The 24438-nt window shown below is 49.7% G+C and overlaps 1 protein-coding gene and 1 pseudogene across 4 annotated transcripts; one reads left to right on the top strand and one right to left on the bottom strand.

The window, feature by feature from the left end:
• Positions 1 to 4954: 4954 nt before the first annotated feature.
• On the bottom strand, positions 4955 to 5055 carry LOC118145941 (U6 spliceosomal RNA; annotated as a pseudogene).
• Positions 5056 to 11688: 6633 nt separating this feature from the next.
• Positions 11689 to 23703, top strand: RELA (RELA proto-oncogene, NF-kB subunit). Of its 4 annotated transcripts, none has more exons than XM_035263308.3 (11): positions 11689 to 12407; positions 13361 to 13387; positions 13478 to 13629; positions 13730 to 13878; positions 15410 to 15501; positions 15826 to 15957; positions 16790 to 16894; positions 17111 to 17323; positions 21219 to 21299; positions 21395 to 21469; positions 22285 to 23703. In XM_035263308.3, exons 3-11 carry the CDS (start codon positions 13537 to 13539, stop codon positions 22923 to 22925), a joined length of 1581 nt encoding a protein of 526 aa, XP_035119199.1. In that variant the 5' UTR covers positions 11689 to 12407; positions 13361 to 13387; positions 13478 to 13536; the 3' UTR covers positions 22926 to 23703. The 4 variants fall into 4 exon arrangements, with proteins under 4 accessions (XP_035119199.1, XP_035119198.1, XP_035119197.1 ...); XM_035263307.3 differs by lacking the exon at positions 11689 to 12407 and adding an exon at positions 12660 to 12752; XM_035263306.3 differs by lacking the exon at positions 11689 to 12407 and adding an exon at positions 12660 to 12884.
• Positions 23704 to 24438: the final 735 nt, after the last annotated feature.

Below are 24438 nucleotides of genomic sequence, written 5' to 3'. Positions count from 1 at the left end.
GGTCTCAATTTCTTGACTTCGTGATCCTCCCGCCTCGGCCTCCCAAAGTGCTGGAATCACAGGCATGAGCTACCACGCCTGGCCTTTTTGTTTTTTGAGACGGAATCCTGTTCCGTTGCCCAGGCTGGAGTGCAATGGTGTGATCTAGGCTCACTGCAACCTCTGCCTCCCGGGTTCAAGTGATTCTCTTTGCCTCAGCCTACCAAGAAGCTGGGATTACAGGCGACCGCCACAACGCCCAACTAATTTTTTTGTATTATTATTGTTATTATTGTTATTTTTTAGTAGAGACTGGGTTTCTCCAAGTTGGCCAGGCTGGTCTTAAACTCCTGACCTCAGCTGATCCACCTGCCTCAGCCTCCCAAAGTGCTGGAATTACAGGCGTGAGCCACCGTGCCTGGCCTATACAATTTTCTTTTGTGTAGCTTCTATTCATTCTTTTGGCTATTTTGGGGAGTTTGTCTTTGTATCATTGATTTCTATGAATTTTTTTTTTTTTTTTGAGATGGAGTTCTGGTCTTGTTGCCCAGGCTGAAATGCAATGAATGGTGTGATCTCAGCTCACCACAACCTTTACCTCCAGGGTTCAAGCAATTCTCCTGCCTCAGCCTCCAGAATAGCTGGGATTACAGGTATATGCCACCGTGTCCAGCTAATTTCGTATTTTTAGTAGAGATGAAATTTCTCCATGTCGGTCAGGCTGGTCTCAACTCCCAACCTCCCGCCTCAAACTCCCAAAGTGCTGGGATTACAGGTGTGAGCCACCACACCTGGCCCTTTTTTTTTATACCAATGTTACTTGCCAAAGTTCTTTGTGTATTCTGGATACGAGTACTTTCTCAGATATATGTGTCGCAAATATGTTTTCCCTATGGCCTATCTCATCATTATGTTAATAAGTCCCAGGAAAAAAAAAGGAAATCATGGAGAAACATGTTAAGAGATATTGGATGTAAATTTTTCAGAACTGATGAAAAACATCAATCTGGGGAACATAATTCATCCAAGAAAGTTAAACAGAAAGAAATCCGTGCCTAGGCAAATTCTAGCAGAACTCTAGAATACTAAAGACAAATAGGATATCTTAAAATCAGCCGGAAAAAAAGGACAGGTTTCCAATAAATAGCAGAAGAACGGCAAAGTTCCCAACACAGCAAAGGAAGCCATAAGACAAGGGAAACATGCCTGTAAAGCATTGACAGAAAATAACCATCTAGAATTGTGTACTTATCAAAATCATCTTTCAAGAATGAGAGTGGATGGGCTGGGCACGAAGAGTGATGCCTTTAATCCCAGCACTATGGGAGGCCGAGGCGGGCGAATCACAAGGTCAGGAGTTCAAGACCAGCCTGGCCAACATGGTGAAACCCCATTTCTATTAAAAATACAAAAAATGAGCTGGGTGTAGTGGCAGGCGCCTGTAATCCCAGCTATTCAAGAGGCTGAGGCAGGAGAATCACTTGAACATGGAAGGCAGAGGTTGCAGTGAGCCAAGATCGTGTCATTGCACTCCAGCCTGGGTGACAAGAGTGAGACTCCATCTCAAAAAAAAACAAAAACAAACAAACAAACAAATGAGTGTAGAATAAATCTATTTGGAGAGGATAAAAAACTTTGTTTCATAGCAGGAAAGCTGCTCATGGACCTTCTAAGGAAAGTGTTTCTAAAGGAAGGAAAATTATCCTAGAAGACAGTTCAGGTTGTCAAAAGTAATGAGGAACTAAAAACGTGGCAAACATAGTTAAATCCAAATAAACAAAGTTGGTTTAAAGCAATAACAAAAATATTTACTTATGAATGGAGACAGGTTCTCGCTGCTTCACCCAGGCTGGAGTGCAGTAGCATGATCGTGGCTCATTGCAACCACGACCCCTCAAACTCAAGCAATCCTCCCACCTCAGCCTCCCGAGCAGCCAGGACTACAGGTATGCGCCACCATGCCCAGCTAATTTTTAATTTTTTTTTTTCTTTTTTTGTAGAGATAGGGATCTCATTATGTTGCCCATGCTGGCCTTGAACTCCTGAGCTCCAGTGATTCTCCCGCCTCGGCCTCCCAAAGTTTTGGGATTATAGGTGTGAGCCACAATCAGGCACAGTGGCTCACGTCTGTAATCCCAGCACTTTGGGAGGCCAAGGCGGGTGGACCACCTGAGGTCAGGAGTTTGAGACCAGCTTGGCCAACATGCTGAAAACCCATCTCTACTAAAAGTACAAAAAATTAGCTGAGCTTGATGGCAGGCACCTGTAATCCCAGCTACTCGGGAAGCTGAGGCAGCAGAATCAGTTAAACCTGGGAGGCGGAGGTTGCAGTGAGCAGAGATTGCACCATTGCACTCCAGCCTGGACAAGAGTGAAACTCCATCTCAAAAAAAAAAAAAATGGTGTGAGCCACTGCACCTAGCCAATGTCAAATTTATTAATTAAAACAAAAGTGAAACTGCAAAGTTTAGCTACAAGTCTATGTAGATCATGAGTGGTAAATAAAAACTGTCAACTGGAGGCTGGGCGCGGTGGCTCACACCTGTAGTCCCAGCACTTTGGAAGGCCGAGGCGGGTGGATCACTTGAGGTCAGGAGTTTGAGACCAGCCTGGCCAACATGGCGAAACCCCATCTCTACTAAAAATACAAAAATTTGCCAGGCATAATGGCAGGTGCCTGTAATCCCAGCTACTCTGAAGGCTGAAGCAGAAGAATTGCTTGAACCCAGGAGGCAGAGGTTGCAGTGAGCTGAGATGGAGCCACTGTACTCTAGCCTGGGCGACAGAGTGAGACTTTGTCCTGAAAAAAACTTTTTTTTTCTAAAGATGGAAGTCACTCTGTTGCCCAGGCTGGTCTTGAACTCCTGGTTTCAAGTGATCCTCTCACCTAAGCCTCCCAAAGCACTGGCATTGGAGGTGTGAGGCACCATGCCCTGCCATGGGCCTGAGCATTTGAAAGGACTCACATGTTTCAGATAACATTTCTTTTCTCAAAGCCAAACTGTTTTTTAAAGGCCCTTTTGCCTTGGCCTCCCAATGTGCTGGGATTATAGACGTGAGCCACTGTAAATCTCTGACAATAAAAAGAGAAAGTACAATACTCTAATGAATGAAAAGGGAAATGTAACCATAGATATAGCAGAATTTTTGTTGTTTTTGGGGTGCGTTTGTGTGTGTGTGTGTGTGTGTGTGTGTGTGTGTGTCTGTGTGTGTGTGATGAAATCTCGCTGTCGCCCAGGCTGGAGTGCAGCGGCGCGATCTCGGCTCACTGCAACCTCCACCTCCCAGGTTCAAGTGATTCTCTTTCCTCAGCCTCCCAAGTATCTGGGATTACAGGTGCCTGCCACCTCAACTGGCTAACTTTTGTATTTTTGGTAGATATGAGGTTTCAGCACGTTGACCATGTTGGTCTTGAACTCCTGACCTCAGGTGATCTGCCCTCCTTGACCTCTCAAAATGCTGGGATTACAGGTGTGAGCCACCAGGTCCAGCCAGATTTTTTTTTTTAATTTGAGACTGAGTCTAACTCTGTCACCCAGGCTGGAGTGCAGTGTGCAATTTGCTCACTGCAACCTCCTCTTCCTGGCTCCAAGCGATACTCCTGCCTCAGCCTCCCAAGTAGCTGGAACTACAGGCACACACCCTACACCCAGCTAATTTTTGTATTTTTTTTAAGAAATGGGGTTTCACCATGTGGGCCAGGCTGGTCTTGAACTCCTGACCCCCCCACCCTTGGTCCCCTGCCTTGGCCTCCCAAAGTACTGGGATTACAGGTGTAAGCCACTGCACCCAGTCCAGATTTAAAAAATTTTTTTTGAAACAAGGTCTTACTCTGTCATCTAGGCTCAGAGTTGCACAATCATAGATCACTGCAGCCTTGACCACCTGGGCCCAAGTGATTTTCCCATTTCAGCCTCCTGAGTAGCTGGGGCCACAGGTGTGCACCATCACACCCAGCTAATTATTCTCAATTGTTTTTATAGAGCTGGATCCACTATGTTGCCCAGGCTGGTCTCCAACTCCTGGCCTCGAGTGATCCTCCCACCTTGGCCTCTCAAAGTGCTGCAATTACAGATGTGAGCCACCATGCCCAGCCAAAGATACTAAAACATATGAGAACTGTCCTGAACACAGTAAATTTGAAAACCTAGTGCTATGCTGAAACCTAAACCCCCAGGTGATGGTAATCAGAAGTGGAAGGCTATTAGGTCATGGGAGTGTGATTAGTGTCCTTATATTAATAGAAGAGACTTTTGCCCCTTCTGCCTTGTGAAGACACCATATTGACCAGCCACAGTGGCTCATGCCTGTAATCCCAGCACTTTGGGAGGCCGAGGTGGCGGTGGTGGTGGTGGGATCAGCTGAGGTCAGGAGTTCAAGACCAGCCTGGCCAACACAGCAAAACCCTATCTCTACTAAAAAATACAAAAATTAGCTGGGCGTGGTGGCGGGTGCCTGTAATCCCAGCTACTCGGGAGGCTGAGGCAGGGAGAGTTACTTGAACCCGGGAGGCAGAAGTTGCAGTGAGTGGAGATCATGCCACTGCACTTCAGCCTGGGCGACACAGCAAGACTTCATTTTGGAAAAAAAAAAAAAAAAAAGGCGGCACCGTATTTGAAGCAGAGAACAAGCCCTCACCAGACACTGAACCTGCTGGCACCTTGACTGGGACTTCCCAGCCTCTGAAGAGCAAGCAATAAATTTGTTGTTTATTAATTACCTAATCTAAGGTATTTTGTTATAGCAGCTGGAATAGGAATATGCCATTGCCTCAAGATAAATGAAATAATCCAATAAATACTAAATATTCATGTATATTAAAGAAATTGGCTGGGTGTGGTGGCTCACACCTATAATCCTAGCACTTTGGGAGGCCAAGGCAGGAGGATCGCTTAAGTCTAGGAGATTCAGTCAAGATCAGTCTTTCTTTTTTTTTATTTTTATATACTTTAATGACAAATTTTTTAAATGTTTAAAAAATATGGAACGCTTCACGAATTTGCATGTCCCCCTTGCACAGGGGCCATGCTAACCTTCTCTGTAAAAGACCAGTCTTTCTGATCTTGATTAGAGAACTCTTACAGAAGACACAGAAAAATTTATTTAACATTTATTAATTTTACTATATTAAAATTCAAAATTTCTGTTCATCAAAAGACATCCTCATACTACAATTTATCTAAGAAACCCTGGATATAAAATATATTTTTAAAAAAGAAAAAAGAAGCCAGGCGCAGTGGTTCACACCTGTAATCCCAGCACTTTGGGAGGCTGAGGCAGGTGGATCACCTGAGGTCATGAGTTCAAGAACAGCCTGGCCAAATGGTGAAACCCTGTCTCTACTAAACATACAGAAAAAAATTAGCCAGACATGGTGGCACATGCCTGTAATCTCAGCTACTCAGGAGGCTGAGGCAGGAGGATCACTTGAGCCCAGAGGTGGAGGTTGCAGTGAGCCGAGATCTGCACTCCAAACTGGGCCACAGAGTGAGACTCCATCAAGATGAATATGGAGGAGGAGGAGGAGGAGGAGGAGGAGGAGAAGGAGATGGAGATGGAGATGGAGATGGAGATGGAGATGGAGAAGGAGACAAAGAAGGAGAAGGGTAAGAAGAAGAAGAAGGAAGAGAAGGAGAAGCCGGGGCCACAGAGTGAGACTCCATCTAAAGCAAGAAGAAAGAAGGAGAAAAAGAAGGAGAAGAAGGGGAAGAGGAAGAGGAGAAGAAGAAGAAATAGAAAAAAGTGGTTATCAGTCCGAGTGTGGTGGCTCACACCTGTAATCTCAGCTCTTTGGGAGGCCGAGGTGGAAGGATTGCTTGAGCCCAGAGCCCAGGAGTTCAAGACCAGCCTGAGCAACATAGCAAGAAACCATTTCTAAAAAAAAAAAAAGAGAGAGAGAGAGAGAATTGAGATTTTAAAAATTGTGGTAAAATATATATAACACAAACTCTACCATGTTACCCGTTTATAAGTGCGCTGCTGAAAGCCATTTAGCGCATTCACACTGCGTGCAGCCATCAGACACCTCTACCCAGCTCCAGAATCTTTTAATCATTCCCAACATAAACTCTGCATCTGTTAAGCAAGAACACCCCATTTCCCCTTCTCTCCAGCCTCCGGTAACCGGTTTTCTACTTCCCGTCTCTATGAATTTGACTATTATAGGTATCTCACATGAGTAGAATCATCCAACATCTGTCCTTTTGTGTCTGCAGTATTTCGCTTAGCATGTTGTCTTCAAGGCGCCTCACTGTAGCATGTATCAGAATTTCCTTCCTTGTGAAGGGTGAATAATATTCCGTTACATGTATATACCACATTTTGGGTTTTGTTGTTGTTGTTGTTGAGACAGAGTCTCACTCTGTCACCCAGGCTAGAGTGCAGTAGCACGATCTCAGCTCACTGCAACCTCTGTATCCCAAGTTCAAGCGATTTTCCTGACTCAGGCTTCCAAGTAGCCGGGATTACAGGTACGCACCACCACACCCAGCTAATTTTGTATTTTTTTTTTTTAGTAGAGACAGGGTTTCGAGGGGTTTCACCATGTTGGCCAGGCTGGTCTCGAACTCCTGGCCTCAAGTGACCCGCCTGCCTCAGCCTCCCAAAATGCTGGGATTACAGCGGCACATGTGAGCCACTGTGCCTGGCCCACATTTTGTTAGTCTATTTGCATTAGTACAGGGTCTCCGGAACAAAACCAAATAGATATGGATATGAAAGAGGTGATTTATTATTGGAATTGGTTGACAAGGTTATGGAAGCTGAGAAGTCCCACAATTTGCCATCTGCGAGCTGGATGAAAGCCAGTGGTGTAATTCAGTCCAAGTCCAAAGACCTGAGGACCAGACGAGTCAATGGTGTAATGTCTCGGAGTGTGAAGGCCTCCAGGAGCTCTGATGTCTGAGAAGATGGATGCCACAGCTCCTTCCACAGGAAGGAGATAATTCTCTTTTTCTCCATCTTTCTGTTCTATTTGCACCCTCAGTGGATCCAATGATGACCACCTATGTTGGATAGGGTGGATCTTTTTACTCAGTCTGATTCACATACTAATCTCTTCCAGAAACGCTCTCACAGACACACCCAGAAATAATAATCTAAGGCATTCCTTAGGCTGGTCAAGTTGACACATGAAGTTAACTACCACGCTGGTCATGCATCAGTGGACATTTGGGTTGCTTCCACCTTTTGGCTACTGCAAATAATGCTGCTGCGAACACGGGTGCACAGGTATCAATTTAAGTTCCTGCTCTCGATAGGGTTCAGTACTATGAAGTTTCTGGATCCTATGTTCATTCTTGTTTAACTCTTTTGAGGAACCGTCATGCTGTTTTCCATACCAACTGCACCATTTTTACATTCCCGCCAGCAAGGCACAAGAGTGCCAATTTCTCCACATCTTCGCCAACACCTGTTACCTTGTTTTTCTGATAACAGCCATCCTAATGGGTGTGAAGTGGTATCTCTTTGTGGTTTCTATGTGCATTTTCCTGAAAGCCAGTGATGTTGAGCACTTTCTCATGTGCTACTGGCCATTTGTATATCATCTCTGGAGAAATGTCTTCAATTCTTTTGCCCATTCTTAAACTGTTCAGTTTCTTTGTTATTATTAGTTCTTTATACGTTCTGGGTATGAATCCTTATGAAATACATAATTTGCAAATATTTCCTACCATTCCATGCGTTGATTTTTGACTTCAGTATATTGTGTTTGGTGTACAAAAGCTTTTACATTTTATGTCTAATTTATCTATTTCTTTCTTTTGTGACCTGTGCTTTTATGTTTTATCCAAGAAATAACTGTCAAATTCAATGTCATGAATATTATGCCCTATGTTTTCTTCTGAGTTTAATAGTTTTAGGTCCTACATTTAGGTATTTGGTCCCTCTTTAGTTCTTTCTTTGGAGGGAGGGGTGGGACAGGGTCACAATGATGCTCTGGCCGGAATACAGTGGCATGACCATGGCTCCCTGCCATGAACTTGAACTCCTGGGCTCATGCAATCCTCTGCTTTGGCCTCCTGAGTAGATGGGACTACAGGCACGCACCACCATGCCCAGCTAATTTTTTTCTTTTTCTTATTTTTATTTTTTGTTTTTGTAGAGATAGGATCTCACTATGTTAACCAGGCTGGTTTCAAACTCCTGGGCTCAAGTGATCTTCCCACTGGCTTCCCAAAGTGTGGGGATTACTGATGTGAGTCACTAGGTTCAGCCATTTGATCCATTTTGAGTTATCTTTTGTACATGGTGTTAGGTAAGGGTCAACATGACTATTTTGCATATGGATACCCAGTTTTCCCAAAACCATTTGTTGAAAAAATTGTCCTTTCCCTGATGGAATGGTTTTGGCACTGTTGAAAACCATTCAGCCTTTTATGGAAAAGTTTTATTTTTATGGGCTCTCTATTCTGTACTGAGGGTTATATGTCTGCCTTTATGCTAGTATCACACTGTTTTGATTACTATAGCTTTGTAGCAAGTTCAAAATCAGGAAGTATCACTCCTCCACCTTTCTTCCTCTTTTTTAAGATTGTTTTGGCCATTTGAGTCCCTTGACACTCCATGTGAACTTAGTTTAAGAGTGGAGTTTTCTATTTCCTCAAAAGAGAATCAAGATTTTTGACATGGGAAAAATATGTAAAGTGACTGAGGTTAATTTAAACCCCTGTAATTCTAGCCAGATGCAGTGGCTCACACCTGTAATCTCAACACTTTTGGAGGCTGAGGCAGGTGGATCACGAGGTCAGGAGTTCAAGACCAGCCTGGTCAATATGGTGAAGCCCCGTCTCTACTAAAAGTACAAAAATTAGCCAAGCGCAGTGGTGTGCACCTGTAATCCCACCTACTCAGGAGGCTGAGGCAGATAACTGCTTGAACCCAGGAGGCAGAGGCTGTAGCGAGCCAAGATCATGCCACTGTACTCCAGCCTGAGAAACAGAGCAAGACTCTGTCTCAAAAAAAATAATAATGGGCTGGGTGCCGTGGCTCACACCTGTAATCCCAGCACTTTGGGAGGCCAAGGTAGGTGGATCACAAGGTCAAGAGATCGAGACCATCCTGTCCAACATGGCGAAACCCCATCTCTACTAAAAAATAAAAAATTAGCTGGGTGTGATGGCCTGTGCCTGTAGTCTTAGCTACTCAGGAGGCTGAGACAGGAGAATTGCTTGAACCTGGGAGGTGGAGGTTGCAATGAGCCGAGATTGTGCCACTGCATTCCTGCCTGGCGCCTGGTGACAGAGTGAGACTATGTCTCAAAAATAAATAAATAAATAAATTTTAAAATCTGTAATTCTAAATTTCAATTCTAAAATTCAAGGAGACATCAATATGAACTCCTGATGCATTTCATATTTTTAAAAGATTACAAACTAGGCTAGGCGCAGTGGCTCATACCTGTAATTCCAACATTTTGGGAGGCTGAGGCAAAAGGAGTGCTAGAGCCCAGCAGTCCAAGACCAGCCAGGGCAACATAGTGAGACCTCATTTCTACTAAAAAATAAAAAATTACCGACCAGGCGCAGTGGCTCATGCCTGTAATCCCAGCACTTTGGGAGGCCGAGGTGGGTGGATTACAAGGTCAGGAGTTTGAGACCAGCCTGGCCAACATGGCAAAATCCCATCTCTACTAAAAATACAAAAAAATTAGCCAGGCATGACGGTGCATGCCTGTAATCTCAGCTACTCAGGAGGCTGAAGCAGGGGAATCACTTGAACCTGAGAGGCAGAGATTGTAGTGAGCCAAGATCACACCACTGCACTTCAGCCTGGGCAACAGAACAAGACTCATCTAAAAAATAAGTAAGTAAATAAATAAATAATTAGCTGAGCATGGTGGTGTGTGCCTGTAGTCCCAGCTACTGGGGGACCTGAGGAGGGAGAATCGCTTGAGCCTAGGAGTTCACTCCTGCAATGGGCTATGATTATACCACTGCAATCCAGCCTGCGTAACAGAGCAAGACTCCCATTTTTTAAAAAATTACTAACTATTCACTGAAAATGTCTACAGTGACTGACTCAGTAGCAATAAGTATCCAAAGTACTCAAGCTGTAGTCTCTAAATATCATTTCCCAGTAAGAGAAATCAGGACTCCTTGGAAAGCTGTCTGATTCCAGATGTGGGGCAAAAAATTTGCTAGATGAGTCTAGAAACACCTTTTCAGGCTGGGTGCAGTGGCTCACATGCGTAATCCCAGCACTGTGGGAGGCCAAGGCAGGTGGATCACCTGAGGTCAGGAGTTTGAGACCAACCTGGCCAATATGGTGAAACCCCATTTCTAGTAAAAATACAAAAATTAGTTGCGCAGGGTGGCGCACCCCTGTAATCCCAGATACTCAGGAGGCTGAGGCAGGAGAATTGCCTAAACCCAGGAGGCGGAGGTTGCGGTGAACCGAGATTGCGTCATTGCACTCCAGCCTGGGTAATAAGAGTAAAACTCCGTCTCAAAAATAAATAAATAAATAAATAATAATAATAATTAGCTGAGCGTGGTGATGCATGCTGTTAGTCCTAGCTACTTGAAAGGCTAAGGTGGGAGGATTGCTTGAGCTTGGGAATTTGAGGCTGCAGTGAGCAATGAGCCATGCCACAGCACTCCAGCATGGGGACAGAGTGAGACCCTGCCTCAAAAAAAAACAAAAAAAAAAGTGAATTAACTGTGAAATGGATGAATCAGAGTAATACGTTGAGTGAAAAAAGCAAGTAATAAAGGATAACAAATAATATGATGCTCTCCTCATAAAACTTCAAAACTAAGGAAAACTAAAAGATATATTGTGTAGGCATGCAGAAACGAGTACCGTTTTTTCTTTAAAATACAGAATTCTGGGCCAGGCATGGTGGCTTTTGCCTGTAATCCCAGCACTTTGGGAGGCTGAGGTGGGAGGATTGCTTGAGCCCAGGAGTTTGAGACCAGCCTGGGCAACACAGCAAGACCTATCTCTGGTTATAACAAATAATATAAGTAAAATACAGAATTCTGGCCCAGACGATGGCTCAGCACTTTGTGAGGCCAAGGTGGGAGAACAGTTGAGCTCAGGAGCTCAAGACCAGCCTGGACAACAAGGTGAAACCACATCTCTACAAAAATTCAAAAACTTCACCAGGTGTGGTGGTGGTGTGCTCCTGTAGTCCCAGCTATGCAGGAGGCTGAAGTGGGAGGATTGCTTGAGCCTAGGAGGTCGAGGCTGCAGTGAGCTGAGATCGTGCCACTGCACTCCAGCCTGGGTGACAGAGCTAGACCCTGTCTCAAAAAAAAAAAAAAGAAAAGAAAATACAGAATTCTGGATGGTGGTGGCCCCTTGAGTTTTGCAGTGGGTACACGGGTGTTTATAGCATTAATTTAAAAGTTATAAACATACATGAATTTTAAGAAGAGGATCCATGCAAGATTCAATGATAATTTTATGTCATTAACCAAAGATTTTGATTAATCCATTCTGCCACCTGAAGTCTGCCTCCCCCGCCCCCTAACAAAAGTAAACACTTTTCTAATCAGGGCCAGCCACTGGAGAAACTGAAATGAGTGGGCGGGGTGCTAACTCTATTTTCACTTTTCTCTTCCTGTTTCTTCAGAGCCTGGGAAACAAGTCAGAATTTCCAATCTTTTCCAATTCCCACATGATTTCCTAATTTAAGACGAATTCAGAGAAAAAATAAAGTCTTTCTCCATCTGGAGAAGACTCCGCCCCCTGCAGTGGAGCATCCTCTTTCGGGGAGGAGGTGTGGGGTGGGGGTGCGCCAGCCCCAGCCCCGACACGTACGCGGTTTGGTCTTGGGGGCGATACCGGCACTGTGGGGGTCACATGACAGAATTAGTGGTCAGCCCTAGCTAGAGGTCCAGGGCAAACGCAGGGGTGGGCGGGGGCGTCGTGACTCTGCTGATTCAAGTGTCCCCTGGGGGTCCCGGACCTTCTGAGACAAGCGCCAGGCTGCGGAGACAAGGCTCCGGGGTTTACCCCCGGGCTCCTCCTGCTCCCACGGTCGCTCAGGGTCTAAAATGCAGTTCGGCTGCATCTTAAGCTGGCTCTTTAGCGTGAGAGGGGCGAGCCCTCGGCCAGCTCGCCGGCGGGAGGGCCTCGGTCGTCCCATCCGGGCTGCAGGCTCTGCAGAGCTAGTCTATACTGTCAGGCGAGGAGGCCCGGCCGCTCCCCTTCCCCAGAGCCGCATCTAGATTGGGGTGGCTAGGACATTTTAACGTGCTTCTGAGACAGTCACCACCGAAAGGCGCCTTTAGCGATCAGGAAACCCGCGTAGACTTCAACCACCTGGCCTTTGCGGGCGCAGAAGGCCAGGCTTGGCCTTTCCCTGCGCGGGACGGGTGGCCGCAGCCCAGCAGCCCTGGCTTAGCTCTAGACCCGGCCCAGAGTGACATCACCAACTCCACCGATCGCGGGAAGGGGCCCCGAAATCCCCTAAAAATAAAGTGAGTAATCGACGGACACGCCCTCCAGGTGGGGCCGGGACTCGGAAACTAGCCCAGCAGCCTGCCGCGCCAGCCTCTTCGTCCCCCGCGAGGCGCGCACTTGGCCCCGGCCCCCTGCGGCGGCTGTGCGCGCGGCCTCTTCGTCCTCCGCGCGGCGCGCACTTGCTCTCGGCCCCTGCGCCGGGCCGCCGCGGTGCAGCACGCAGGCGCGGCCGGATTCCTGGCAGTGACGCGACGGCGGGCGCGCGCGGCGCATTTCCGCTTCTGGCGAATGGCTAGGCTGTAGCGCCCGCCGCGGGCCCAGCTGCGACCCCGGCCCCGCCCCCGGGACCCCGGCCATGGACGGTGAGGTCGCCCTCTGACCCCGCGGGGTGGCCGCGCCGGGGCCGCCGGGGCTGTGGCGGGAGCCCCCGCGCCGCTTTCCGCCCCTTCTTGCGCTGATGGGCGCTGCGCAGGGAGCGGCCTGCCTGCTGGATGGTGGCGCGGGGCGGGGCAAGCGGGGAGGGATCTGACTCAGTTTCCCCTCTGGGTGGAGGGGAGGGCCTTAACTCAGTATCCTCCCTGGGTGGGACAGCGGAGGGAGCCTTGACTCAGTTTCCCCCCCACTGTCTATGGGGGCAGCTCTGGCTTCGTTTCCTTGTTAGGGAAGAACGCATCTGATTCAGTTTCCTCTCTGGACGGAGGTGGGGCGTGCCCTCCCCCAGTTTTCCTTATGAAAGGAAAACTAATTCAGTTGCCCTCGGGAGAGGAAGGATTCCTTACCCCGTTTTCTCTCAAGAAGCAGGTGTTTCTGGCTCCTTCTCCCCACCCTTTAGTTTCACCGCCTGTTCTAGGGAACGGGTCCTGACTCCGTTCCCCTGGGAGGGAGCCTGGCTTCTCTTCGTGGGGAGCAGATTCCCCCGGTGAGGATGGGCAGTGGGTGTGTGCTGACCCTGATCTCTCTCCCCTTTCAGAGTTGTTCCCCCTCATCTTCCCGGCAGGTAAGTGGCCCCCGCGGTGGTCGGGGAGGTGCTCCCTGGGGTAGGGCAGCGGGGGCAGCCACCTAATGGGTCTGCGGTGTCCCCTGGCAGAGCCAGCCCAGGCCTCTGGCCCCTATGTGGAGATCATTGAGCAGCCCAAGCAGCGGGGCATGCGCTTCCGCTACAAGTGCGAGGGACGCTCCGCGGGCAGCATCCCTGGCGAGAGGAGCACAGATACCACCAAGACGCACCCCACCATCAAGGTCAGCATTGAGCCGGGGAGTGCGGGGTAGGGACTGCGAGCCCCAGCCCTCTGTTTGGGAGTCAGGTTTGGATGTCTGGGCTTCTCTGTACTTTGGACAGATCAATGGCTACACAGGGCCAGGGACAGTACGCATCTCCCTGGTCACCAAGGACCCTCCTCACCGGCCTCACCCCCATGAGCTTGTAGGAAAAGACTGCCGGGATGGCTTCTACGAGGCTGAGCTCTGCCCGGACCGCTGCATCCACAGGTGAGCTCCCTGCAGTCTAGGAGGCCCAGCCTGAGGGGACAGGATGCGGGCTGTGAGGTAGACGCTACAGTGTTACTCCTTTCTGGACACAGGACAATTTCTCACTCCTTGCTCTGACATAGTTCTGCAAGTAAACTCCCTTTGTTTTAAAATTATCATTTATACCTCTACTCTAGCAGATAGGAGCTCTAGGGGATAGGGATGGGTCCCTAATCACTTCTGAATCCCTGACCCTGTAGCTGGAAGGGGTAGTCCGTCAGAGTCATGTCTCTTGTTTGAGAAAGAAAACCATTGAACCAGTACTCTCCCCGGAGTTGACATTACAGTTGACAGAGACAGACTATAAAAAAAATATACAGGCCAGGCGTAGTGGCTCATGCCTATAATCCTAGCACTTTGGGAGATGAAGGCAGGAAGATCTCTTGAGCGTAGGAGTTCAAGACTAGCTAAGGCAACATAATGAGACCTTATCTCTACAAAAAAATAAATTAGCCAGGTATAGTGTCATGTTCCTATAGTCCCAGCTACTTGGGAGGCTGAGGTGGGAGGACCACCTGAGGTGGGAGGCTGAGGTGGGAGGACCGGCTGAGGTGGGAGGACTACCTGAGGTGGGAGGCTGAGGTGGGAGGACCACCTGAGCCAAGGAGGTCCTTGCTGCAGCAAGCTGTGATCATGTCACAGCATTGAAGTCTGAGTGACAGAGTGACACCCAAGTAAATAGCCTGGCACAGTGGCTCATGCCTGTAATCCCAGCACTTTGCGAGGTTGAGGTTGGCGGATCATCTGAGATCAGGAGTTCGAGACCAGCCTGACCAACATGGTGAAACCCTGGCTCTACTAAATACAAAAACTTAGCCGGGTGTGGTGGTGCACACCTGTAATCCCAGCTACTTGGGAAACTGAGGCAGGAGATTGGCTTGAACCTGGGAGGCGGAGGTTGCAGTGAGCCAAGATTGAGCCATTGCACTCCAGCCTGGGCAACAGAGTGAGACTCTGTCTAAAAATACATAAACAAATAAAATATGAATAAATACACAGATAAGTAAACAAGGTACTGTCAGAGTAATACTTTCAGTGCTGAAAATAAAACAAGGTCATAGGATGAAAGGATAACCTGGGGTCGGGGAGTGAGGGGAGCTAGTGTAATGACTAGATTGGGAGGTCAGGGAAGGCCTCCCTCTGCTACTGCTTGAATGGTGAGGAGGAGGAGAAAAGTAGGAAAAAGAACATTCCAAGCAGACCAAACAAGTGCTAAGACCTTGAAGTGGGAATGAGTGTCTTGTGTTAGAGAAGGGAAAGGAAGCCCCTATGGTGGTAAGCAGATGGCCCAAAGGGAGGCTGGCAGGGGCGGGGGCGCAGAGGTGCTTGTCAGCGGAGGGGAGGGACAGGGTTCGTTGCAGCATAGTGGGAAGCCACTGGAGGGGGTTAGGTATGGAGCGATGATCTGCGGGTGGGCAGGGGAGGAAGGAGCAGGCTGGGCAAGGCAGGAAGGTCCCAGCTCTGCAAGAGACAGGTGAGTGGGGGTGTTCAGTTTCCAGAACCTGGGAATCCAGTGTGTGAAGAAGCGAGATCTGGAGCAGGCTATCAATCAGCGCATCCAGACCAACAACAACCCCTTCCAAGGTAAGGGTGAACCTGCCTGCCGCACCCATACCCTCTGTCACCGTTCCCAGCCCGCCTTTCCTGCATCTCTCCCTCATTGGCCAAGACACAATAAAGATGGAATCTTGCTGCCCTTTCAGTACTCTCCCACTTTACCATTGGGAAACTGAGGCCCAGGAGAGGACATTCAGGGTCACAGTGGAGGCAGTGCTGGGTTCTGCCGTCTCTAGGACTTGTGTTTCACACATGCACCAACAGCCCTCCCAGCGCACAGCTCCCTGTCCCCACTGATAGCACCTATAACCCCCCTTCTCTTGCTCTCCTGATCACCTGTTTTCCTGGCAGTTCCCATAGAAGAGCAGCGTGGGGACTATGACCTGAACGCTGTGCGGCTCTGCTTCCAGGTGACAGTGCGGGATCCATCAGGCAGGCCCCTCCGCCTGCTGCCTGTCCTCTCTCATCCCATCTTTGACAACCGTGAGTGGCCAGGGAGCCACAGGAAGGGGAGAGGGGTGGGCCTGGATAAGGAGGAATGGGGTTGGGTTGAGTGTGACCTGCAAGAGGTGCTCTTGCTTCATTCAATCATCTTGCATATCCGTCTTCTTTTCTGTGCCCAGCTCTTTGTTGGCTGGGGAGAGAGGGCAAAGAAGACCCAGAGCTGTCCTTCAGGTATAGCTCCAGCCTGGAGTGAGTCTGATGGGAAATGGATATTTTCAGTATCATGTGATGAGAAGGTGGTGTGCCCACAACTGCGATAAAGATTCTAGGAAATGAACTCCTGGGAACAAGATAGTGTTCGGGAATGATGATTCAGTGACGGAAGCCCACAGATGAACTGGGCTGACTGATCAGCTGCAGTCTTTAATTAAGTAACCAGCAGGATGAATGGAAATGAAACAGTTCTGGAGCCCCAAGAATGGGAAACCAGGATAAACTGGGGGTCAGGAGGGAAGGGCTCATTGCCAAGGTGTGTATGGACTGGCCTTAAAGATTACTTGGGTCAGGGGGAGAAAGAGTGTGAGCAGATTGGCGCCCACTGGATTATAAGCTCCGGGAGAGCAGAGAGATTAGGTTTTGTACGTGGTTGGATTCTCCTTGCTTAGATCAGTGTTGAGCACACAGCAGGTAAATACTGGCTGAATCGGTTGGGGTATGGAGCCAGTAAGAAGGTCTGACTGGCTGCAAAAATGTAGGAGGCAAGTTCTGGGCAACCTTGACTCTGGACTGGGCAGAGAAGCTGCATCTCCTGCAGCCCACCCCAGGGACCTCAGGTGGCTCAGGTCGGCCTTCCTTGTTCCCGCTGCCTCAGGTGCTCCCAACACTGCCGAGCTCAAGATCTGCCGAGTGAACCGAAACTCTGGCAGCTGCCTCGGTGGGGATGAGATCTTCCTGCTGTGTGACAAGGTGCAGAAAGGTATACATCGGGAGGCAGGGTGGGCTCTTGGAAGCAAGGGGTGAAGCTGAGCAGAGATGGGGAGTGTCAGGAAACTGGCTTTGGATACTTCCTCCTGTGCCTGGGGGCCTCAGGTGGGCCTCGGGGCAAAGTATCTCAGGAGACAAGCATCAGAAGTTGAGGGGGGACTGCAGAGGGCGTGACATACTGACCACACTGCCATCCCATCTCCTGCAGAGGACATTGAGGTGTATTTCACGGGGCCAGGCTGGGAGGCCCGAGGCTCCTTTTCACAAGCTGATGTGCACCGCCAAGTGGCCATTGTGTTCCGGACCCCTCCCTACGCAGACCCCAGTCTGCAGGCTCCTGTTCGTGTGTTCATGCAGCTGCGGCGGCCTTCCGACCGGGAGCTCAGCGAGCCCATGGAATTCCAGTACCTGCCAGATACAGGTACACAGCTGGGGTGGCAGCAGCAGGGCAGCTGGGCTGTGTCCCATGAGAAAGGCCAAGACTGCATGTCTGGGGTTGTAGTTGAGAGCCGGAAGCTGGAGTCAGAGCTTGGGATTTATATGATAATTGGAATCCATTTCTTGCCTCATTTAATAATAATGTTACCTGACATTGAGCTAGTACTACACATCTGCCCCTATTCCAGGATTACCTGATTTTAATCTCATGAGCCTTTTGAGGTAGGAGATGGTGTCCAACTTGCCTGGCTTCATGTGGCTAGTGAGTAGCAGAGTCAGCGTTGGGACCCAGGCCATCTGGCTTCAAGGGTCCTTTTACCACACTGATTGTCTTGTCACTGCCATACAGCCCAGCCACATTTTGGTCGAGGTTTGAGTACCCACTTGGTACCAGGGCCTGTGCCAGGTATTGTGAATACAAAAAATGAATAAGACATACGTACTCCCTGCCCTTCAGAATCTTAGTCACTTGAGGAAGACAATGTGCAAAACAGATCCATAAGTCACAGAATGACATGGGAAATGGAGGAATGTGCAGAGAGCCATGGGAGCACGGTGGCCTCCGGGGAGCTGGCGACGCTGCGTGGAGTAGGTGGCATTGAAGCTGTAGAAAGACGCAGAAGTGCATTCTCCAGGCAGGTGACCCAGCACCTGGAAGGGAAAGGGTATTGGCAGCTGCACAGCCTGTTCAGGGGCATCTTTGGGATTTGAGCTGATGTTGAGCAGTAGCAGGCCCAGAGAGAGGGGGCCTGGTCAGGCTGAAGGCAGTAGGAAGCCATCGAAGGTTTCTAAGCAGAGAGGTGACAGGAGCAGATTTGGAAGCTGACTCAGGAGGCCACTTGTAGAGGATCAGAGATGGAGAGACTCAAAGCAGGGAGGCCATTCTGGAAGATGTTAACTGTAGCCCAGGAAGAGAAGATGTCTCGTGAACCCAGATCACGTTTTCACCACTGCCGTCAGTTGCCCTTCAGCTGTTTTGTGTCATTTCTTTTTTTTGAGAGAGATCTTCACTCTTGTCACCCCAGGCTGGAGTGAAATGGCGCCATCTCGGCTCACTGCAGCCTCTGCTTCCCGGGTTCAAGCAATTGTCCTGCCTCAGCCTCCCAAGTAGCTGGAATTACAGGCTTGTGCCACCAAGCCTGGCTAGATTTTGTATTTTTAGTAGAGACAGGGTTTCACCACATTGTGCAGGCTGGTCTCAGACTCCTGACCTCAGGTGATCTGCCCACCTCGGCCTCCCAAAGTGCTGGGATTACAGGCATGAGCCACTGTACCCAGCCTGTTTTGCATCTTATGGCCCAAACTCAGTCTCACCTCAGGACCTATGTCTAGCTGTTGCCTCTGCTTGGAAGGCCTGGCCCAAGGTTTTCTCTTGCTGTTTTTCTGGTTTTTGAGATGAAATTTAGCTCTTGTCACCCAGGCTGGAGTGCAGTGACATGATTTCGGTTTACCACAACCTCCACCTCCAGTGTTCAAATAATTCTCCTGCCTCAGCCTCTGAGTGGCTGGGACTACAGGCATGCACCACCACGCCTGGCTAATTTTGTATTTTTAGTAGAGATGGAGTTTCTCCATGTTGGTCAGGCTGGTCTCAAACTCCCAATCTAAGGGCATCCGCCCGACTCGCCCTCCCAAAGTGCTGGGATTACTGGTGTGAACCACTGCACCCAGCCCTGACCCAAGGTTTTCATGCAAGTGGCTCAGGCCAGTGCTTCCCTGACCACCTCTGGATTAGACTGTCCTCACCTCACTGGTATTGTTATATCACCGTGTCTTCCCTGGATCACCATCACTTGAGATTTTTTGGTTTGTAGGCCGGGTGTGGTGGCTCAAGCCTGTAATCCCAGCACTTTGGGAGGCCGAGGCAGGTGGATCACAAGGTTGAGAGATCGAGACTATCCTGGTCAACATGGTGAAACGCCGTCTCTACTAAAAATACAAAAAATTAGCTGGGCACGGTGGTGCGTGCCTGTAATCCCAGCTACTCAGGAGGCTGAGGCAGGAGAATTGCCTGAACCCAGGAGGCGGAGGTTGCAGTGAGCCGAGATCGCGCCATTGCACTCCAGCCTGGGTAACAAGAGTGAAACTCTGTCTCAAAAAAAAAAAAAAAGAGAGAGAGATTTTCTGGTTTGTATACATGGTTGTGTCCCTATCACTCTTTCACTAGGATGCCAACTTTTTGGGAGCAGACACCTTGTGTGCTTACTCATGGCCACATCCCCAGTGTCTAGAAGGGAGGCTGGCACATAGTAGGTGCTTGATAAATATGTGTCAAGTTAGTGGTGGGGAGTGAGAAAAAAAGATAGTCATTCCAAGGTTTCTAGCTTTGGTGACAGGGCAGATAGATGGTCAGGGAATATAGGAGAAAGAACCCAGTTTTTGAGGGATGATGAAATTGTCTTTGAATTAATGGAATTGAGGTGCTTTGGTGCTACTGAAGTACCATGGTACTTAGGAAAACAGTTCTGAGGCTGGGCATGGTGGCCAGCACTTTGGGAGGCCGAGAAGGATGAATCATGAGGTCAGGAGTTCAAGAACAGCCTGGCCAAGATGGTGAAACCCCATCTCTACTAAAAATACAAAAATTACTAAAAATAAATAAATAATACAAAAATTAGCTGGGCATGGTAGCACACACCTGTAATCCCAGCTACCCAGGAGGCTGAGCCAGAGAACTGCTTAAACCTGGGAGGAGTAGATTGCAGTGGGCCAAGATTGTGCCACTGCAGTCCAGCCTGGGCGACGGAGCGAGACTCGGTTTCAAAAAAAAAAAGAGAAGAAAAACAGTTCAGAAAGCTCCAACTAAATTATCAAACCATTAGAGGTAAGAATAAGAGTCTTGGAGAGAGATCCAAGATGGCTGATTACTAGCAGCTCAGGCATGTAGCTCCCAGTGAAAGTGCAGAGAACGAGAGGACACCACACTTTCAGACGAATTTTTGTTGCTCACGGACCAGGAGATTCCCAGCGGAGGAGCCCCACAAGTCACCAGCACGACTCTTGTGGCTGGCGCGGTGGTTTTGCCGGCGCCCCGGCACAGTGGTTCTTGGTGCAGAGTAAACAGGACTGGGTCCCCTTTTGGTCGACGTTTGGAGCTCCGGGAAGGCAGAGTCGCCTATTCAGCTGATTGAAAAAGGGACTCAAGAAGGAAGCCAGACCGGAGATTCCCGGGCAGAAAAGCACCACAAATCTTAACACCTTAGCCAGCGCAGTGGGTTGCTCAGATTCCGGCGCTGGGAATCAACAAGTTGGATGTCCACTCAGAGACCTAATTTGAAAGTCGGTTATTACAAAGACGACAGGTGGATAAATTTACAATGATGGGAAATTCCTTCCTGAAATTCTGCACTGTTAAGCACCATTATCGGCATGAAAGAGGTTTTTAATACCTACTTTTAGATTGCATTCCAGCCTGGGCAATAGAGCAAGACTCCTGTTCTCTCTCCCCCTTTCTCTTTATCTTTCTTTCTTTTAAAAAAAAAGTCTCTGCTGAAGTCATAAATCCTAAGTTGTGCCTCAGCTGCCTCAGAATGCCAAGAAATTGTCACCAGGCCTGGCTGGAGGCTTGCAGTAAGCCATGACATGAGCAATGCAGGAAGGCATGAGCTGGAAGCTGGTACCCCCCAGGGCTCCTCTTTCCCCAGAGCATGGCCCCTGTACTTGGCCTCACCATGTGGCCTTAGAGGGGCAGATTCAGCCAACAGAGGCCTTTTCCAAAAGCCGTGGGATTCTCAGAACAGCTGAGTGTCACACATCCCTTCTCATTGTCAAAGACAGGTTTTGGGAAAGCCCTGCTCCTTGTTTTTCTCGGGGGCCTTTGAGAGCACTGGGGGCCCACCTGAAGTGAGTGCGCCCCCTTCTCCCCCTTACTTTCCCAGATGATCGCCACCGGATTGAGGAGAAACGCAAAAGGACATATGAGACCTTCAAGAGTATCATGAAGAAGAGTCCTTTCAATGGTGAGAGGAGACCGGGAAGGCCAGAGAGGAAGGCGGGGGGGGGGCAGGGAGGGGACACCCCAGGGCTGAGAACTGACCCAGCCCTTGCCCTACAGGACCCACTGACCCCCGGCCTCCACCCCGGCGCATTGCTGTGCCTTCGCGCAGTTCAGCTTCCATCCCCAAGCCAGGTAAGGATTTCCTTTTGTCCCACTGGAGCGACAGGTTCAGCTCTATTCAGCCCATGGCTGAAATGCCTTCTGGAAGGGAGATGAGCAGAGGAACTGACCTGAGCAACAGATGTCTGAAGCCAGCTCTCCTTTGGGCCTATGTTTCTCAGGGGGTGGGGTCTGGTGACCTCCGTCAGAGTCACCTGAGAAGCAGTGGAGATGCAGATTCCTGGGCCCTATACAGACCTACTGAATCGGAGGCTTTGGGAGGATGGTGCAGGAATCAGCGGCTTCCCGGGATGCTAATGCACACCGAAGCCTGGGAACCACAGTGCCACTTACATCCTATATTGGACATCTTGGGATTCAGAAGTTAAAAATACAGAATCTCTGCTCTCACCTCTCAGTTGAATTAGTGGGAAAAATCACCTCTAAATTAGCAAGATGTATATGCTGGTGTGGGGCTCAAAAAAGACTGATGAACTGTCCACTTAAAGCCACTACTCACTTGGTGCTCCATGGGCTTGTTGCCTCTTGGGACTTGGTTTTTCAGCTGTAAACTGAGGAGACTAGCTTATCCCTCAAAGTGTCCCTTCCTCTAAAAGGCTGGGAGAGCTTCATGGGCTTGAATAGTCAGGGAGGACTCCAGGATGGAGATGTGGCTAGAACTGGACCCTACAGGCGGGGTCAGATTGGGTAAGAGGAAGGAGGTAGGGTATTGGCAGTGACTCCCTAGAAAGATTGAGCCTAAGCATCATCAAGAGGGGCTGGAGTATAGAGGATGGGTTGGATCTCTGGGGCGTTCTCTGACCCTTGCCTCTCTGTCTCTCCTCCAGCCCCTCAGCCCTATCCCTTTTCGCCATCCCTGAGCACCATCAACTATGATGAGTTTCCCACCATGGTGTTTCCTTCTGAGCAGATAAGCCAGGCCTCAGCCTTGGCCCTAGCCCCTCCCCAAGTCCTGCCGCAAGCTCCAGCCCCAGCCCCTGCCCCTGCCCCTGCCCCTGCCCCACCCATGGTACCAGCTCTGGCCCAGGCCCCAGCCCCTGGCCCAGTCCTAGCCCCAGGCCCTCCTCATGCTATGGCCCCACCTGCCCCCAAGCCCACGCAGGCTGGGGAAGGAACACTATCAGAGGCCCTGCTGCAGCTGCAGTTTGATGATGAAGACCTGGGGGCCTTGCTTGGCAACAGCACAGATCCAGCTGTGTTCACAGACCTGGCATCCGTCGACAACTCGGAGTTTCAGCAGCTGATGAACCAGAGCTTACCTGTGGCCCCACACACAGCTGAGCCCATGCTGATGGAGTACCCTGAGGCTATAACTCGCCTAGTGACAGGGGCCCAGAGGCCCCCTGACCCAGCTCCTGCTCCACTGGGGGCCCCGGGGCTCCCTAACGGCCTCCTTTCGGGGGATGAAGACTTCTCCTCCATTGCGGACATGGACTTCTCAGCCCTGCTGAGTCAGATCAGCTCCTAAGGGGGTGACGCCTGCCCTTCCCAGAGCACTGGGTTGCAGGGGATTCAAGCCCTCCCAAAGCACTTACGGATTCTGGTGGGGTATGCTCCAACTGCCCCAACTTTAGTGATGTCTTCCTTGGAGGCAGGGGAGGCACATTTGATCTTTTTATTGGCAATATCTGTCTCTCTCTCTTTGGAGGTGCTTAAGCAGAAGCATTAACTTCTCTGGAAAGTGGGGAGCTGGGGGAACTCAAACTCTTCCCCTATCCTAATGGTCAGCTCCCTTCTCTATAGGGAACTCTGGGGTCCCCCACCCCCCTCCTCCAGCTTCTAGTACTCTCCTAGAGAGAGGAGTAGGCTGGAGCTAAGGCCTTTGAGCCCACAAAGCCTTATTACCAAGTGTATTTCATCATGGATTCATTACATCATGATTCAAAATAACACCCCAGTTTCCAGTCCCTCTATGGCACTGGCATTGTCCCTGTGCCTAACACCAGCATTTGAAGGGGCTGGCCTTCCTGCCCTATAGGGGTCTCTGCCAGATCTTTCCTTGCTCAATCGTGGCCGAAGGAAACCAGTGGAACAGTGATTGCTCTCTCTAGGATCCAGAGGGGGTTGGGTCTGGGACTTCCCTGCTCCCCCTCTTCTCATGTGCCTTAATAGTAGGGCAAGTTGTTAAGAGAATGAGGGAGAGCAGGCCGGCAGCTCTCCAGTCAGGAGGTATAGTTTTGACTGAAGAATCAAAGCACGTGGACTCTTGCTCTTTCTACTCTAAACTAATAAATCTTGCCAAGCTAGCTAGAGATTTGCTTTTTTTTTTTCAACAAACACTTTGCTAGTCACATCAGGCTGGACGCTGGTGGTAGAGAACTGGGTGAATGTGTGCACTGTCCTCTGGCAGTCTGAGAATGCCCTTGGAAACCCCGAGTTACCGTCCAGTGGATGAAAACAGGCAGCTAAGGCAGGAGTCCTAGCACATTGAGAGCCTAGTAGGGCCCGCTGGCAGTAGGGATGGAGCAGTTTCAGCAGTCTTCAAAGAGGCCTCATTAGCTTCAGGTCTTAGGTGCTGAGAGTGGATCTCGCAGAGGAACTAGCCAGCGTCAGAGGTAACAGAACGATGCTGGAAAGATTTGATGGGGCCAGGAAATTTGGAATTAATTCCTTGGGTGGCCCAGGGAGTGTGTGCTTCTCTTGGGGAATGTGTGGTGCCAGGTAAAGATCCACCCTGCCCCACCGATGCTTTCATACTATGTTCTGGGAGGAACGATGAAATCTTCAATCCACAGCCTCAGGAAGCCAAAACAAAGGTCCAGCCGCAGCCCACAGGGCTACAGCTGCACAAACTTCCGCTTTGGCCCAGCGCACGCGCAGCAGCGAAAAGCGCTGGCCGGCTTGGGCAGCCTTCTCGTATGCGCATGCGCACAAGGAGCCCCCAGCGACCCGAGGCCGGGTCCGGCCGCTGGGGTCATCCCCGCCGAGGCAGATGGCGTCTTGCTCTAGGCTTCGCACTGTCGCGGGAGGGGGATGGCAGA

Source organism: Callithrix jacchus, chromosome 10 (genome assembly GCF_049354715.1).
Source record: "Callithrix jacchus isolate 240 chromosome 10, calJac240_pri, whole genome shotgun sequence".
In the NCBI taxonomy this organism is placed as follows: domain Eukaryota; kingdom Metazoa; phylum Chordata; class Mammalia; order Primates; family Cebidae; genus Callithrix; species Callithrix jacchus.
The sequence above is the reverse complement of the archived record's forward strand: the minus strand, read 5'-3'. Positions and strand labels throughout refer to the sequence as shown.

Excerpts from the sequence above, each read along its gene's own strand:
- RELA (XM_035263306.3), top strand. The coding sequence starts at position 12,848 with ATGGGCGCTGCGCAGGGAGCGGCCTGCCTGCTGGATG. Across the intron at positions 15,958-16,789 it reads TCATCCCATCTTTGACAACC|GTGCTCCCAACACTGCCGAG; the intron begins GTGAGTGGCCAG and ends CCGCTGCCTCAG. Across the intron at positions 21,470-22,284 it reads AGCTTCCATCCCCAAGCCAG|CCCCTCAGCCCTATCCCTTT; the intron begins GTAAGGATTTCC and ends TCTCTCCTCCAG.